At 39.6% G+C, this 17171-nt stretch overlaps 1 protein-coding gene across 2 annotated transcripts in view; it reads left to right on the forward strand.

Moving 5' to 3' along the window:
- Window positions 1-17171, forward strand: part of cd2ap (CD2-associated protein) — a 90773-nt gene that overhangs the window by 59347 nt on the left and 14255 nt on the right. For both annotated transcript variants that reach the window (XM_075459636.1, XM_075459635.1), the window contains 4 exons: window positions 3566-3713; window positions 4800-4918; window positions 8258-8376; window positions 10520-10603. In XM_075459636.1, coding sequence (XP_075315751.1) covers window positions 3566-3713; window positions 4800-4918; window positions 8258-8376; window positions 10520-10603 — 470 coding nt within the window. The remainder of the gene's footprint in view (window positions 1-3565; window positions 3714-4799; window positions 4919-8257; window positions 8377-10519; window positions 10604-17171) is intronic.

Here is a 17171-nt window from a genome sequence, read left to right on the forward strand (position 1 = left end):
CAGTCCAGCCAAGGCATGAAAGTACCTCTTAATTTGTATTTTTGGACAGCGGTGTATGGGAATTTGATGTACCATGGGTGATAAACTGATGAGAGCTTTGATGACCAAGGGGAGCGCACGACCCACAGAGGACTGGGACACACCCGATCTGTCTCCAACGAAAGGTTCCCGTAGCCAAAAATCTAAGAGTGGTGAGGACCTGGACGTGTGGTGGAATTTGGTTTGATCGGCGTGTTTCTCTCTGGAGTTGTGGCTCTACTAGCAGGCTGCGTATTTGCAGCAGCACGGTCCTTGGCAATCTAAATCGCGATGTCAGCCATTCTGTCTAGGCAAGGATATTTACACGGTCTCGGAGCACACGCTCTCTTCCAAGAGCCTGATGTGCGAAGGCATCCAATTGTAGCAAGTCAGCCACTGGTTACACTTCCCATTGACCTTGTTATATACAGATTCAAATGAACCTTCAATTAGTGCATAATTTCAGTCAAACAGAATAATGTCAGCATCATTATGGGTAGTGATGCTCCGATCGATCGGCTGCCGATCATGATTGGCCGATAATGCCCAAAAATAGCCTGATCGGCGATCGGAAAAATACGCCGATCAAAAAAACGATCACGTGACGCAAATTACTAGCTTTTTTTTTTTTTTTTTTTTTTTTTTTTTTTTTTTTTTTTGACGTAAATTACTAGCGACCACTTTCTAATGTGGTACGTGACGTGTGTACAGAACCGAACAGGCAAAACCTCTACAGTGCATCTCGACAACATGACCTCTCCTGTCTGGAATTTCTTCAAAGTGTGTCAGAAAGATGTGAAACTTACTGCGGTCACGCCATCTGCGCTTCGGAGAGGCACGGTCGCGCTAGCTACACTTGAAAATCTAGTGGCCGTTTACATCGCGTTGTACGGTAAAGCGTGTGAGCGGATTTATGGTGCATTCAAGTGCACCCCGTAAACTCAGAAATCTATATCGAAGTTGATTTTTCATTTGTTGGAATACATACACCTGTCATTACTTGGTTGTTTTTTTACTACATTCTTTTTAATGATTAAAACAAAATGATAGAACAAAATTGTTGAAGCATATTCAGAATCAAACTCATTTCTGCATAGTCAGATTTGAAAACTTCATTTAGAACCAAATCAAAATGTTCTCCGCCGACTCCACAAGATTCTTGTTCTACATGTCCCCAGCTACCTCTGTGGTGATTTTCAAGTCATTTCACTGCATCATTGTTTAATAATCTGATGCTGAAATCATACCCAATGAATGGTGTATATGGGCAGATTAAAATATTAATAGAAAATAAAAAAAAAAAACAATTGTTTTCTGCAAACTCCACCAGATTCATGTCCCCAGCTACCTCTGGCGGTTTAATTTCTATAAATGGTGCACTCTCTGCTAGATGAAAGGCATGGAAATGTCAGATTCCTTCCGTGATCGGCAGTGATCGGCAATCGGGCAGATCATGATTTTGGTGATCGGTGATCGGTCCAAAAAATACTGATCGGAGCATCACTAATTATGGGGTATAATGTATATATTTATTTATGATTGCTTCAAAGTAATTTAATATACAATCCATTAGTCAAGAAAACTTGATTCGAATAACAGCGGACTATTTTACTCAACTCCTACAACAGGTCTAGATCACTCGTAAATTCTCTTCCTACCTGAAAGAAAACTTAAAATACAAAAAAATTGGTGTATGCACAAATTCTCTTAAATCACTCGTACGCACGACTTAAGAACAAATCTGTTCGTACGAACAGTTGTTACATGAGGCCCATTGTTTTGATACCATGAGAAAAAAATTTGATTTTCAGTTTGTTTTTTTCTGATTTTTGGCTCAGGAGATTTGTTACAAACACACGATAACGCTGAAATGCTTTATCTCTAATATGAAAGGCATTTTGAATATTAACCATCCCTAGTTGCCAGCGCTTGCGAGGTTAAGGTGTTGCTGTCCTTATTGGTTTTTCACATCTCTACTCTAACCTTTTCTTTCAAGTTAGACTGAGAGTCACAAAGTGACTGCCCATTCACATTCAATTTCTTTCTCTGTCTCATGACTGACATCTTTTTTTTTTTTTTTTTTTTTTTCTTTTTCCTCTTCTTCTTCCCTTAAACTGTACATCTTCACTGGCTGCGTGGTGGTGAGCACAGGCGCCTTACAGCAAGATGGTTCCTGGTTAGAATACCAGCTGGGGATTTTCTGTGTGGAGTTTACACATTCTCCCTGTGCATGTGTTGGTTCTCTCCTGGTACTCCAGCTTCCTCCCACTGTCCAAAAACATGCATGTTAGATTAATTGATATTCTACATTGACTTTAGGAGTGAGTGTGAGTGTGCATGGTTGTTCATCTAATTTGTCTGTGTGGACCTGTGATGGACTAGTGACCTGGCCAGGGTGTATCCGACTTCTCGCCCAAAGGCAGCTGGGATAGGCTCCAGTCACCCCCCTCTCGTCCCTGGAGGAGGAGGGCAAACGCGTTTGCAAAGCTGCACCTTCAGTTCTCTGTCTATATTTTTCCTCGAGTCTCTGTTCAGCCGTGGGTCATCAGCATTTCAGCAGTGCGCAGAGCCCAACACATACTCACTTTAGTAACATGAGTAAAATGGAGGCAAATTTGCCTCAGGTAACATTACACTCAATTAAAATAGAAGAGTATCTGTTCTGTCAGAAGCTCGTGAGATGAGATTGCATGAAAACAAGGCTGAGAAGCCTCTTTATAACAATGGAGCTATTTTGAATTAATGAAAAAAAAAGAACATGAGATAAAATCAAGTTGTAACGGGCAGAGAGGCGCACAAAGCAGTCGAGTCAGATGGCAACTATTTATTGAGTAAATCTGGGTTTTAGGTGTAATGTTTTGAAAGGAAGGAAAGTAAAACATTCTATAATTCCTGCAGGTTTTTTGCACTGTAGTGTAGTATTTGTTATTTTTTATGGATATGCCACCTAACACCTCCCTGGGTTCATTTGCCCCAGCATGATTAACCAAATTACAACTGCTCAAATTTTAAGCAAATCGAATCAATATTTCCTTATGGACAGTTGTAATGCTCTAATGTTTTGAACTGTCAGCTTGTATAATTTTCTGTTTTGTTGCAGCGCATCTGAACAAGTAGTCATTTTGAGAATAGAGTTAAACATCTGTTTTTAACCCAAAGCATTCAAGTGTTGCTTCAGTGTTTTTTTTTTTAGATTTTGTTTCTGTTCTCTCTAAATAGTTTTTACAGCTGTTCTCAGCATCTTGCAAAACTTTTATGACCGGACAAAAAATTCTTCAGCAGGTTATTCAACAGTGGATAAGTATAGTCAGCAGACCAGCTTGTTGAACATCAGTTCGTCCTGGTTGTTTCAGCCCTGCATAAAAACAAGGCTTAAAATATTCTCCATCAGTTACCCTTAATCACTGTATAATTGTAAAATTTGTGGTAAGAAGGTGAGGCTTAGTTTATTAGGTTTCAGTGTTCTCTCACAGCTAACTGCTGATCTATCTCTATCTCTATCTCTATCTCCATCTCCATATTTCCAACTCTCTTTTCTCTGTTTCAGTTGACAAAGCCACTCCAGATCACAAACCTAAGCCTGCGGCACCAGTGGTCCCGCCTAAGAAGCCGGTCCCTCCTCCGTTGAAAAGCAGACCTGGAAGTATCCCACCCAAAAGGCCCGACAAGCCTCTAGCTCCCTCGCCAAACCTCAAGTACGTATGTTAACCTTGCAGATTTCAGGGTTCTGGCTCCACTCATTCACCTGAACACCGCTGAATAACCTCTATGAGTCTGTGTTCCATCGTGTTACCAACCACCTTTACATGAATGTGTTCTCAGGAAACCGTATTCTGTGAAATGGAATGTGAAGCTTCTAACACTGTAACCCCTTCGGTTTTTGCACGGCATTTAATGTGAAATTGATAAAAATGGATTTTTATATAGGTCTCTCCTTTGTAAGGCATAATGACATGTTTTTAGCAATCTTAAATAGAAATTAGTAACGGAGATCTTTTAAGTAATTAGACCTTTAAATCAATATTTTGTAGGAGCACTGTCAGATTGGACGGTGAGTATCTATTCAGTTTATTTTAGCCAAAAACTTCTATTCCAGTGCTGTTACAGTTGGATGCTGAATGTATAACAGTCACCACAGTCTCAGGCATGTTTTCTCTTCTGATGTTACAGAAGCCTGCATTTATCTCTTACATATATGTCTAACATGTCTTCCTTACCCTGCTGCTTAGAAGCACATCAGTAGCCTGATACTGCCACCGCCATGCTATGATGTAGGAATAGTAATAACTTGGTTGTGAGAAATGCCATCCCTGCAGAAGACATCTGAAGTTCTGTTAGGTTACAGTTCTTAGGTGTGCTGAACTTTGGAGCCCTCTGAGCTTTCAAATTTGTTCCACAGTACAATTATTGAGGCCACTCTACTGCAAGAAACAATCAATGCTTTAAAAAAATCTTTGTGTGTTGCTCCAGAAACGTGCCTCTCCACCTTAATTTAAATTTAGCTCTACTTTAGCTTACTTCATGGTTTGTTTTTTGTTGCTGTCTGAAAAGTGTGAGCTTACCTACATGGGGAAGATGGATTAATGGATGAACACTATATTTTCTTTTGAACCATGTAAAATCAAATTGACACAAAGTATGAAGAGTGAATGAGTCTACATTCTTTATTACCTAATAGAAAAATAACCGTTCCAGGCATTTTCACAGACTCCTACCTTTCATGTGGCTTTTTATAGGTACTCTAGACAGTTTTTACCTTCACTTCTCTCCTTTACTTGTAGGCACAATGGAGAGGTTCCTTCCTTGCGACCAAAGTCCGACTTGGAACTATCATTGCCCACTAAACCCAAAACACTTGGGGTAACCCAAGGGGACTTGGGGGAAAAGCCCTCAGAAACAGGTACGTTCACACCAAATCAAATCAGCACAGTCAAAATCCTGAATAATGCAGTGATTTGATTTTCTCATGACTACAAAAGACATTCATTCTCTTACTTTCTACTAAGCTGCTTTCACATTCAAAATTAGCCTTCTTCTGACCACTGTAGTGGTTATCAACCACCTTTTGCTCACAAGCGGTCAATAAATCACCTCTCAAAATTGTGTTTGTTGTGGCAGCAAACATCTCTGTTTTTGATGGCTTAAATGCAATAAAAAAAAATGAAAAAAAGGTAACTTTACACTTGCATACCAAACGTGATTGTTATTTAACAAAAAATAATCCAAACATACTCCTAGATATTTGGGACTAGCAGACATGTAGACAGCTGCCTTACGTGAGCTGCCTTGTTTTCTTTGAAAAATGGGCTTTGTGTTTGTTTGACTTGGCCATTACAAGTGCTCTTCTTCTTTAAACAGTTGGGGGGGGGGGGGGGTGGAAATCGATTCAGAATGGTAGAAGACAAGAGTTACGATGCTGTTGTGAGTTGAAACAGAAAAGGCAGTTCTCCAGCGACGGCACACAGTATTTATTTTATTGTCGGTGTGCGGGCATGTCATCTGATGTTCATAGATAGCACACATTTATTTGCCAGCTTCCATTTTAGATGCCACATCAGGAAGCAAGGAGCCTTGAAAGGAAGCTCTCTGTCTTCTTTCTCTAATAAAGAGTCGGTTTTGAATAAATGTTTAAATTTTTATTTTATTTTTTATAATACATTCAAAAAGAGGGAATCGGATTGAATTATGATGGTTTAAAACATGAAAGGCCAATATAATAAAGGCACTTTGTTCAATTCATTCATTTCATTTAATGGACACAATTGCTACCGTGTGCAGAGCAAGAATCAAATATTGAATTAAGTCCAACTAAAATCAGCACTTTGTCTACTTTTTTTTTTTGCCATAGGAGGATTTTAGAAAAAAAGAATTATACAGCTAAATTTAAGTAAGTAATAAATCTTTGATGAATGAATGGATGGAGTTTAGGCTTTGATCTGAATTTGAATGGAAAATGTCAAATTCTTTATAATATTGTTGATCAACAGTTGGCAGCTGTCAGTGTTTGCATGCTTGCACAGGGCATTTTGAAGTTGATTGGTTGCAAATATGCCTACAAAATGAAGAAAGGTATCAGAGAAAAGAACAGCTGAGAGCAAGCCTCAGAAAAAGAAATGCAGCAGGAGGCTGCCAGACCTGACATCGTTGAAAAATGGAATAGTTTTGAGGTTGATGTTTTGAGAGTAGAAAATGGGGGCACAGGGGAACAGAGAGAGACTGAAAGGTCGTAAAGGAAAGACATCATAGATTTATTTAATAGACCCTACCAGAAGACATTTCACCCATGAGTTCTTTTTTTGTGACAAGTGGCTTGTGAAGGTGCTAAAAGTCCACCCGAGTCTCCAGAGGGAAGTCTGTCACACATTGCTTTAGAACACGAAAACTCAATCTTTTCTGCAATTACAGACAGTCCTGTCTGCTGCAGCTTACCACTGAGTATGTGTAAAGTGCTGTTATACAACAGTTGCAAAAGGTTTTCAGTGTTTTATTGTAAAGGTTGGAGCATTTCATCCTGTCCTGGTTTTAGTTTGTACATACAAGGCACATAGATAAACATTCTGCCATGTTGCAGTTAAATGAAAATTGGAAATTCTCAAGTAGCTGTCTCTCTGTCCTTTCAATGCAGAAAAACCCCTCATCTAAAATGTTTAGTAACACATTTTAACGTCCCGTGGAGGCTGAGTTTTTATCCATTTCGTAGCTAATCTGCTTTCTTTTGATAATGAATTACAGTTGCTTCTTCTCTTCGAGTTTCATGTTAAGCTGTTGTCACTGAAATCGAACACTTCAACGGTATTTTACATTGAGAGCCTGATAATAGATCAAAGATTAGTATTTTTCAATTTGCATTCTAGCTGTTAATGTGAAACATCTGCAGGTTGACTTTAACTTTATAACAGTTTAAAGTTAAAGTGAACTAATAATCGTATTAGGAAGTGGAACAAAAAGAACTTGGATCTGATAGAAATAAAGCTGGGGGCAATGCATTTTACTTAATTCCCAGCATGAGCCATTGCAATCATTGTTTATACTGAGCCTAAGCTGCACTTACTGTAATCCTGTAGGTTTGTGAGTATTCTGCGATTTTTGTGTCAGTCACTCTGTTTATTATACACACCTTTTTAGACTGCCAATAGTATTTCTTTTGAATGTACCATGTAGCATCATACAATTTCGGCTACTTTCGATTAGAATATCAACACTTAGCTTCCTAACAAATACTTATCATTACAGTTGGGGAGTAAACATTATTCTGAAGCAGAAGCATTCAGCAATCACCCTTACCTCCAAGGAGAGAGTAATTTCATTCTTCTCAGAGGTTAAGAATGCACTTGAATAAATAAATAAAGAAAAAGGAACGCATGACTTCATGTGATCATTAGTAAAAGAATGTATGTAGTCACAGATATCGGAGCCAAGTGGGAAATTGAAACCCCTCTGAACATTAGCAATAAAATTGCACACCACCATAAAATCTAAAGTCATAAGAACGCTAAGAGCAACTACAGGAATGAAGATGGATGTTGTGTGTGTGTGTGTGTGTGTGTGTGTGTGTAGCACACATGGCCTTATATGGTTAAACTTTTCCACAAAAACTGGATTTTGCCAATGTGATGTGAAAATCCCTCTGGGAATTAGTAAACAAAAAGTTTACTTCCTCTTCCAAAGTGTCTTAATGGTGCTGGCTCTCCACTGAGTTTTAAGCCATCACAGAGGGAATCCTCCGCCTCACAAACTGAATTTCTAATTAAAGTATTAAGGACCCTGAATGTAAGCACATGCCATGTTTTCTTTAATGTGGTTTTCCCCTTAAACAAGGTTTGGTCTCAAGTGTTTTATTTTATAGATCTGTTGATCTCACAAAATCTCAATGTTTGTTTACATTTTTGTTTCATGACATTTTGATGTAAACTTTCTTTGTTTGTTTTCACAAAAGCACTTCCTAATTGCAGAATGTCAGCCTTGTGTTACAGCCCAATAGGCTATTTCACACTTTAAAATGTGAGCATTCTTGCCTGTCGTGTGCTGCAGTGTTTGCTAATGTCATTAGCTGGCAGGGAAAAAAAACTGTCCGCAAGCTGGAATGCATTAAAATTGCAATGAATTAAATTCAAAGTGTCACTTCACCCCCGGATGTTTGTTTAGTCACGGCTGAGATATTTCACTTAAGAATAATTCCTCCTGGTATTTTCCTCTCCCTGTCTTTTCCTTTTTCTCTTCCTCTCTCATCTGTTCTCAGAGGATCTGATGAGCTTTGATGAGTTGTCGTCTACCTCGGAGAAGCTCTCTCACCTTACAGCGAACAGACCAAAGATGCCTGGAAGGAGGCTGCCTGCCCAGTTTGGTGGCGCACACTCGGTGAGGATGTAGAAAACATTAATTAACAAAAACATTTTCTATCCCAAAGGTCAGCCTCGTCGGGACATAGGGGACATTCTACAAAAACACTTTCTTGGCCTTTCTAAACTACTGAACAAAAGAGCAGAGAGAGAGAGAGATTGTATTGAACATGTGGCTTGTGGATGCTGTCTCGTGACATGAATCCTAAAACTGTTGACTGTGTAGATCCAAAGTGCTGCCTGATTGAAGATGTTTGTGACTGCTTGAGAGCAGTTAATCATCAAAAGCCAACTTGGAAATTGCCAATTAACAACAGTTCAATCTTTTGGCTTGTCTTTTGAAGCAGCACTATATTTTTGGTGTTTTTGTTAACTGTCAATTTCTTACCCAGGCTAGTAGCACAAAATAAAGAAGGATTTTGTATTTTGGACTAACAGAATAGGCAAAGTTCACTTTGTATTTATAGAAAAACACGTTTAGCTGCCTCAATCTCTCACACGGAGGTTCAGAAACCATAGCAACAACTTGCAGAAAACGGGAGAAGAGATTGATCAATTTTACCCTGTGCAAGGACAGCTGGCACTTCACTGTTTATCCCACTGTGTGGGGTTGATGTATGCAATCCCGTTGCAATATATAGGAGCTAAATTATCCCGGAGAACTGATTAGAACTTCCCTTGGAAGTAGTGACCAGTTTTACTCTTCAGAGCACTCAGGGTAAACTATTACCGGCAATGGGAAATGATTTAATCGGCTTGTTAAATCGAGTGTAAGTGCATATAGGGGAAAAAACTGGTAGAAAAACTGCAGTCTAAAGGCTCTAGCATGGTTGCTGCGTTGGCTTGCACGAGCGGTGTTGATGACGTCACAATTTTGTGCCAACTATTTATAGTGACGCTAGTCGATGCGCCAGTAGTTGCAATCTTCTCCGTCATAGAGGTGTCGCTGCTCCGTAAAGGTTACTACTCTATAACGATGAAAGGAGAGAAGAAAACGATGTCACTGTCAATGATACTGCTGCTTAGTAAAAAAGGCGACAAGAGAAAGATTCCTTACATAATAGCTGATGAGCCTGCAGAAGTTGAAAGTTCAATAGGTGTGTTCTTACCATTATAGTCCGATATAGTACTTAGAATATTGCTATAGGACTTTTAAGTGTATTGGGTTACCCTTTCTTTGTTTGTTTGTTATGAAACAGTGTGCTTCAATGGACACACTTGGGAATTATCGTTACCTTTCAGGATGCAACAACAATAATAATAATAATAATAATAGATCGTTTTTATATAGTGCTAATACTCAACGCCGCTTCCAGTGAATGAAACAACAGCAAATTCCTAACGACTTTTATTTTTACTTCACGAAAAAAAAAAGTATAAAGTATTTTAACCGTCAGCCGTGAGCCTGTTTTCAAGTTGGTCCATCTGGTCTCTCGTTGTCAGCGCGCGCAGAGTTACAAAAATCCACTGGTGCACAACAATGCGCTGCGCCGTCTTTTCAAGGCAAGCGCCAGGCCTGAAACGTCATTTTGACGTCACGGGCCGGCAGCGCCGTGAGCGACACTTAAAGCCCTCCAAGTTGTCTTAAGCTAATGAGCTTTTAAAAATACTTTTCACCCACAGTCCTTGTATTGCACCTGATATTGTCTACACTTAAGAAATCGCTTCAATGGCTTTAAGGGATTTAGAGTACAGATGTATACATCACAGCCAAACTCCCATAACATTTATAGATGGAGGCATCAAATCAGAAAACATCTACAGTGTGAATATTATTCGAAATATTGTTGTGACAGAGCCTGACTCAAATTGATACCATTTGTACATATACAGTAAGGTCATGAGAGCACAGCTGCTATTTTTCCCTCCATCATCAGTGACACATTTGAGTGGAACACAAATCTATAGTTTGCACTTTGACAGCCACCTCCTGATTACATAGGAAACGTCCACTCAGTGACAGGCATTTTCACACTGCAGTCTCACCTCACTCTGTTCTCCCTCTACTCATCTCTCAGAGCAGTGACTTAAGTAAAGACATTAGTCAGCCTTCCTGATCATTTTGGAGCATTAATGCCACTGAAGATGAGCACTTGAGCACTGTTGTATTGCTTACTAATCACATAAAAAAAAAAAGTTTGAACGAATCTCTTCCCTTGCAGCCCAACAAGGAAGAAAGTGTTGAGAAATCATTCAACATTGATGAAGAGGAGGCAACCAAACCAAAGCAATCAGAAACCAGAAAGGTAACTTAAAGCTTTTCATCTCTCTTGTGATATTTGCAAATGACTAACAGTTTGAATTGCTTAATGTTCATTTAGTGATATTCTGTCAGTGAGAGCATCTTGCTGCAGCAGCAGCCCCCTAATTGCATAAAACTGCACTTTGAAATAAATATGCTCGCGAATTGTTCCTTTACGACTGCAGCGTTGACAACTTAGCCATTTGGTGAGTTTGGCGGCTCCATTTACAACTTTTTTTGAGACAGCTGACAGTGTCGCTTACTTGTTCTCATGTAGCTCTGTGGACTGACTGAAAAAGAACAGCATTAAGCTCCTTCAACCATTCAGCTGCAGAAATGTGTACAACAGAAATGTACACTTACTTTTTTTCTGTAAAAATAGGGAGTTTACTTCATGCTGTGTATTCCTATCAACTAGATGCTCTTTTGTTCTGGACTAAATTAGTAGTTAGAATTCGTTTATGTTGAATTTTTTTTTTTTTTTTAACATAATAGGTTTTTAAAAATCTTTAAAATTGTTCTGAGATCCGAAATGGGCAAATTTGCCCAATGCAAAACCTACTATCGTCTAAAGATAATTTAAGCTAGCAGGATAGTGGCTCCTGCGTACTTTTTGGTGACAGACTGTACGATATATCAGCCAATTTTTTTGAGGGCTCAGGTTCAAAGTTTTGACTGGGCACCATCTTGGTCTTTTAAAACCAGAAGTTGAACGCAAGACTTGGTTCTCATTGAGAAAACCAGAAGTCCTAATTAATGCCCTCTTTTATTATTCATTTTATTCTTCGCTCTGGGAATATAAGTAATTGAATGGATGCCGTGCTCTATTTCGTAAGTTGTGCGTGAAATGTGTAAAATAATGGTCGTAAGAGATTTCTATATAGATAAAGATAAATCTTAGGAGAATCTTTGCATCCTGTAGAGCATTTTGCATTTACAATGGTTAGCACCGTCACCTCACAGTAAGAGGGTTTCAGGTTCGAACCCCGTCTGGGGCCTTTCTGTGTTGAGCTTGCTCTTCGGGTTCCTTCCACCATCCAAAAAAACATGCATGTCAGATAATTGGTGACTCTGAATTGACCCTAGGAGTGAGTGTGAGCTTGGATGGTTGTGTGTCTTGTTTGTCTCTATAGCCCCTTTCACACTGAGACCCGCTACCTTAGCGGGTCCAAATTGCCACTTCGACCCTCGTCGAGCAATGTGAAAGCTTGGCGTATTAGGTGACCCGTGTCGCCTGAAGCCGAGTTCAGGGGGCGTTGCCTAGTGGCAGAGCGTCACACGAAACACATAAAATGCTGGGCATGTACAAAGATGTAGGCACAAGCCATGCGTCGGAGGTAGGGTTAAATACAGAGTGGCTTCCTCCCCAGATGGCGTGGCACATGTCAAAATATGGCCAGTCCAATCGCCCTCTGCCACTCCTGCCGTTGTGGTCATTAACCGCATGGAACTTTTTCCTCATGGCCTTTAGTTTGTTGGTCACCTGCTTCTTGCTGCGTGGGAAACCGCGCTCTCCCATCTTTCTCGCCAGCCCTTCCAGCAGAGGTCCATCTTTCACCGTCCCCGACATGTGGCGGTAAATAACGTCCTCTGCTCGGAGGCTGAGGAGCTCGCGGACCTCCTTGTCTCCCCAGTTGGCCATCTTCAAGAATGTCTCGAACTTGATGTAAAACAGAGTGAAACTTGTCCTTTATTTTTATTTTTCTTAACCCATTACTTTGCCAGCAAGCAGCAACTTATTTTCTGTCTCATGATGCTGAGCTGATGCCACAATCCAATAAATTAAAAAAAACTAACGGAATTGCAGTATCCCTGAGAGTTATTATAAGAAACTATGGAAACACAGACAACCAAATGCAGGTGAATGCTATCCCTCATGTTGTTGTTGTTCTTACAGGCTTGTTCCTTTGGAATTAGTGACATATTGATCCAGTAATGAATTTTTCTCGACATGGTACCATACGTTTTTTTACATGATGTGTATGTTTATTATATTACATTCATTTTGCAGATGCTTTCATCTAAAGCAGCTTACTATCGAGGAGTAAAGAGGGGTTATTGTACACAATGAGTCTGTTAATCCAGAAGGGTTTGAATATCTTTTAGGAGAGATAAACAACCGCTTCACTGCAGACCTGAGCTGAGCTCTGTAACACTCAAAGATTGATCTTTAAATCCAAACTCCAGGTTAATAAAACGCTCATGTAGTAATTTCTAATGAAAACAATAACCCAAACATTTTCATGGAACAAGGAAGTGTGTCTGTGTGATGTGTTGTAGAGATGATGTTTATGCCCACTGGTGATGATTCTCTCTGACCAATTAGATCTCTGCTGTGCCTCCACGTCAGTGTATAGTATCGGCTCTGCTCGCTTGGAACCTTGGCTGGGGTAGTGCCAAAAAAAAAAAATCGCATCGTATCACATCGAAAAGTAAAAAAAAAAAAGATCAAGCCAAGCCATAATGTACCATACCACCACCGCCGCAACCTCTTGACCGTGCTTTCAGACTTTATTGAAAGACAAAAGCTGCAGACAGAGATAACAGTACAGGAAGAGGGACTACGGTGCTTGTTAATAACTTATCCTCAACATTTCACTGAGAAGGGGCATGTCTGCACCCTGAAGGTTAAGGTCTAACACCCTGTCAAATGTTACAAGATATGTTACATTTGTAACAATCAAACAATTATGGTTTGCTGTGCTTGTTCAGGGCTAAATTCTTAGTAGATTGCTGTCAGCATTGAGATTTTGACACACTTTCAATCTTTATTTTCCAAATGTTTTGGCGGCTCGTGTATACTTCGCAGCAGTGTGTCGCAGTGAGCTTGTCGCAGACACGACGCAGTTATTTTTGATTTATGCCTTGAAGCGCTGTCTGCGCTATGTTAATCCCACGCCACAACGCAAGAGGGACAATCACGAACAAGCTAGGATTGTGGGTGTTACGATTACGGAGGTCATTCAACAACAATGGCGACTGGACGAATGCGCACTTTGATTGAGATGCAGCTGATCGATCTAGAAATAGAAGAAATATTGCTACTACTGGAGCTGGCAGAGAGGCGAAAGAATCGTCACGGTTAGCACGGTTAGCGTCAGCCGGTTAGCAAACCGGAAATACGCATAGTGTAGAGCGGATGTAGAGTTGACCAATCAGAGGCCTCCTTTCTCTCCTCCCGGCGGCAATGTCTGCGGTGAGTTACAATTTTGAGGAGGTGCACCAGAGTGTCTGCGTTAACTGCGACACACACGCAGACGACCTGGTTTCCGAGTATAAATGAGGCTTAAACTATTGGCTGCAAGTTTCTGTCCACATCTACTTTATTGAGAGAAGTCACCTGTATTACCTGCTGATGCTTTGAGCCAAGTTGTTGCCAAGCTACAAAAACAGCATGCCGATCCATTCATGGCGGTCCCTGAAGAGTTTTGCTAAATCTTTATCTATCCATCTATAACAATAATTATCTATAACAGTAATTTACACTGCAGCAGCATATTTTCCCGTTGGGAATTGGAGCTATTGACAAGCTTGAACATGGAGAAAATTATTGTAAAATCAAAAGTGATCCGAATGCAAATGCATCATTCATATAAAAGAAAACATGTGGGATCAAAATAAAGCAAGTTTTGAAAAAGATTACTGAGTGATCATAGCAATATTTAGCTGCATTTAAATGAAAAATAGAATAACAAAACAATATAATGGAATAACAAAGCCAAATAGAATGTAACTCAAATACAAATAAAAATCAACTTCTGGTCTTCAAACAGAGCAGCTCCCAGTGACACAAACAACCTCACATCGGTCAGTTAATTGGCACCCTCTAGACACCTGTGTGCAGCTAAGCTGCACTAAGCACATAAAAAGGGAGACAGAGGACCACCACCTGCTGCTCCATCTTTCACTTGAGCATTTCAATAATTGCCTTCGATGCTATCTTGCCTGGATTTGTCATGGACAGCCGAGACTAATTACACGTGGTTGTTGAGCTGGAGGGTGCACAGCTTCAGACAGCCCTCACAAACCTAGTCGTCAGAGAAAAGCCAGGCTTGGACTGCTCATAACCTGGTGGCTCAGACAGCCAGAGGTTATATTACAGGAAACAGACCCCCAGTATCCTTTTCCTCACCCTGTTAGTTTTATTTCAATGAGATTGTTACCCTTGTTACATTTTTACCAGAGAAGACCAAGAGCAGAAATGAGCGAGTCTGCCAATGTAGGTTGTAATCATATAAGTCCTTGTTTAACCTGGAACCACCCGGGAAGAATTGAAGCACTTTAAAGAAAGTTGTGTGGGTTTGCATGACATTTTAAGTGTAATTAAGGGTTAGAATCATAATATAAAAAGCCATGTTGACACAAACAATGAAAGTGGCCCAAAACATTTGGAAAATAAAGATTGAAAGTGTGTCAAAATCTCAATGCTGACAGAAATCTACTAAGAATTTAACCCTGAACAAGCACAGCAAACCATAATTGTTTGATTGTTACAAATGTAACATATCTTGTAACATTTGACAGGGTGTTAGACCTTAAATATATTGTTAGAACAATAATTGGTACACAGTAATCAGGAAAGGCCAAGTGATGCAAATTCCAAAACTTTAAAAATACCATCCCCTCAAACATTATCTTAATAACCAGTTGCCTGAGGCTACTATAAGCAGCTGCGTCTGGGAAAAACTATGATCAAGAGAATGGCTTCCACAACTCTTCAAACGCCACCACTTCAAAAATGAACTTGCTCAAGAAGAGGACGAGATCCGCTAGTTTATTATTCTACCAAAATTCTCATTGATATATAGCATACAGATGTTGTTTGACGAAATCTTTTTTTCACCAGCTGAAAAGTCTTCCTGTCAGGCCAAGCACATCCTGTGTCAGTTTGGTATGTTTCATGTGGATATACTCTGTAAAACGTTTCTGTAGAAGTTTACAAGAATGTGTCTCTGTAGTTTAGCCTTCCGAGGTTACCTCAGGAAGTACAGGCTTTCTTGGTTTGACCGGTGGTGTTTGCAGTGTGTGTGTGTTCCCCTGGATCTTTGCTGTTTTCCTCCAGATGTGATATCTGATAGCTCAGTGATGGCATCAGCGAGCTTATTGCTTAATTACATTCACTCTCAGAAGAATTCTTATCAGGCATCCATGTTGTTAGCTTATAATTTTTAAGTTACTATAAGCTGACCTAGCAAGCTGCCCAATTTTTTTTTGCTTAACCCTTTTTCTCATTTTCAAATACAGAAAAATAATTAAATTTTAAACATTTTGAAAATTAAAATTTGGGATTTTATTCAATTTACTGCGAGGTTGTGTTTTTACTGCAACAAGATTTAACTTTCAATTCAGTACTTACATAGCGCCAAATTACAACAAATATAATCTCAAGGCACTTCAATAGTATTGTCCAATTCAAGATAATTGGAGTTAAATTCATTGTAATCATAATCCAATCAAATCCAATTAATTGGATAAGAAATTGATCCAATTCATTAATACAGAGCCAATTCAAAAACAATTTCCTAGCTGAGGAAACCAACCAATTGCACAGAAACTTCTCTTCGGCCCCCAAATCTAGGCCTATAGCAGCTTAACGATGGTATGTTTCGGGATCATCTGATCCATCCCTAACTATAAGCTTTATCAAAAAGGAATGTTTTAAGCCTAATCTTAAAGTTAGAAAGGGTGTCTGCTTCCCGGACATTTACTGGCAGCTTATTCCACAATAGAGGGGCCTGATAACTGAAGGCTCTGCCTCCCATTCTACTTTTAGAAACTCTGGGAACCACAAGTAAACCTGCAGTCTGAGAACATAGTGCTCTGTTAGGAAAATATCTTACAACGAGATCTTTAAGATATGTTGGAGCTCGGTCATTAAGAGCTTTATATGTAAGGAGAATCTTAAATTCTATTCTGAATTTAACAGGGAGCCAATGAAGAGAAGCTAAAACTGGAGAAATATGATCTCCCCTGTTAGTTCTCATCAAAACTCTGGCTGCAGCATTTTGGATCAACTGAAGGCTTTTCAGAGAATATGTGGGACAGCCCAATAAATAAAGAATTACATTAGTCCAGTCTTGAAGTAACAAATGCATGGACTAGTTTTTCTGCATCACTCTGAGACAGGATGTTCCTGATTTTTAACAATTAATAGTCAAAAGACATATCCTGGTCAAACATAACTCCAAGGTTTCTTGCTTTAGTACGAGAAGCCAAGGAAATAACATCTAGAGTAATTTTATAGCTAGACATTTTCTCTCTGAAGTGCTCAGGTCCAAAGGCAAAGACTTCGTTCATCATTTATAGGAATGCATTTTACCACTGTTCCAAACTTTTACATGCTACTTTAGAATTTACTGATTTGGCCTTATAGATTGTACTTAGAATAAAAAAAAAAATTAAGATCCGATTTTTATTGGTCATGCATACACATGAAAATTGTCCTCTGCTTTTAACCCATTCAGGTTGGCACCTGTTGACACACACACACACTCAGAGACAGATGCCAATCTAGAGCGGTGGGCTGCCATTCAGCGCCCGGGGAGCATGGGGGCACGGTGCCTTGCTCAGGG

The sequence above is a fragment of the Odontesthes bonariensis genome, chromosome 24 (genome assembly GCF_027942865.1).
Source record: "Odontesthes bonariensis isolate fOdoBon6 chromosome 24, fOdoBon6.hap1, whole genome shotgun sequence".
NCBI classification, from domain to species: domain Eukaryota; kingdom Metazoa; phylum Chordata; class Actinopteri; order Atheriniformes; family Atherinopsidae; genus Odontesthes; species Odontesthes bonariensis.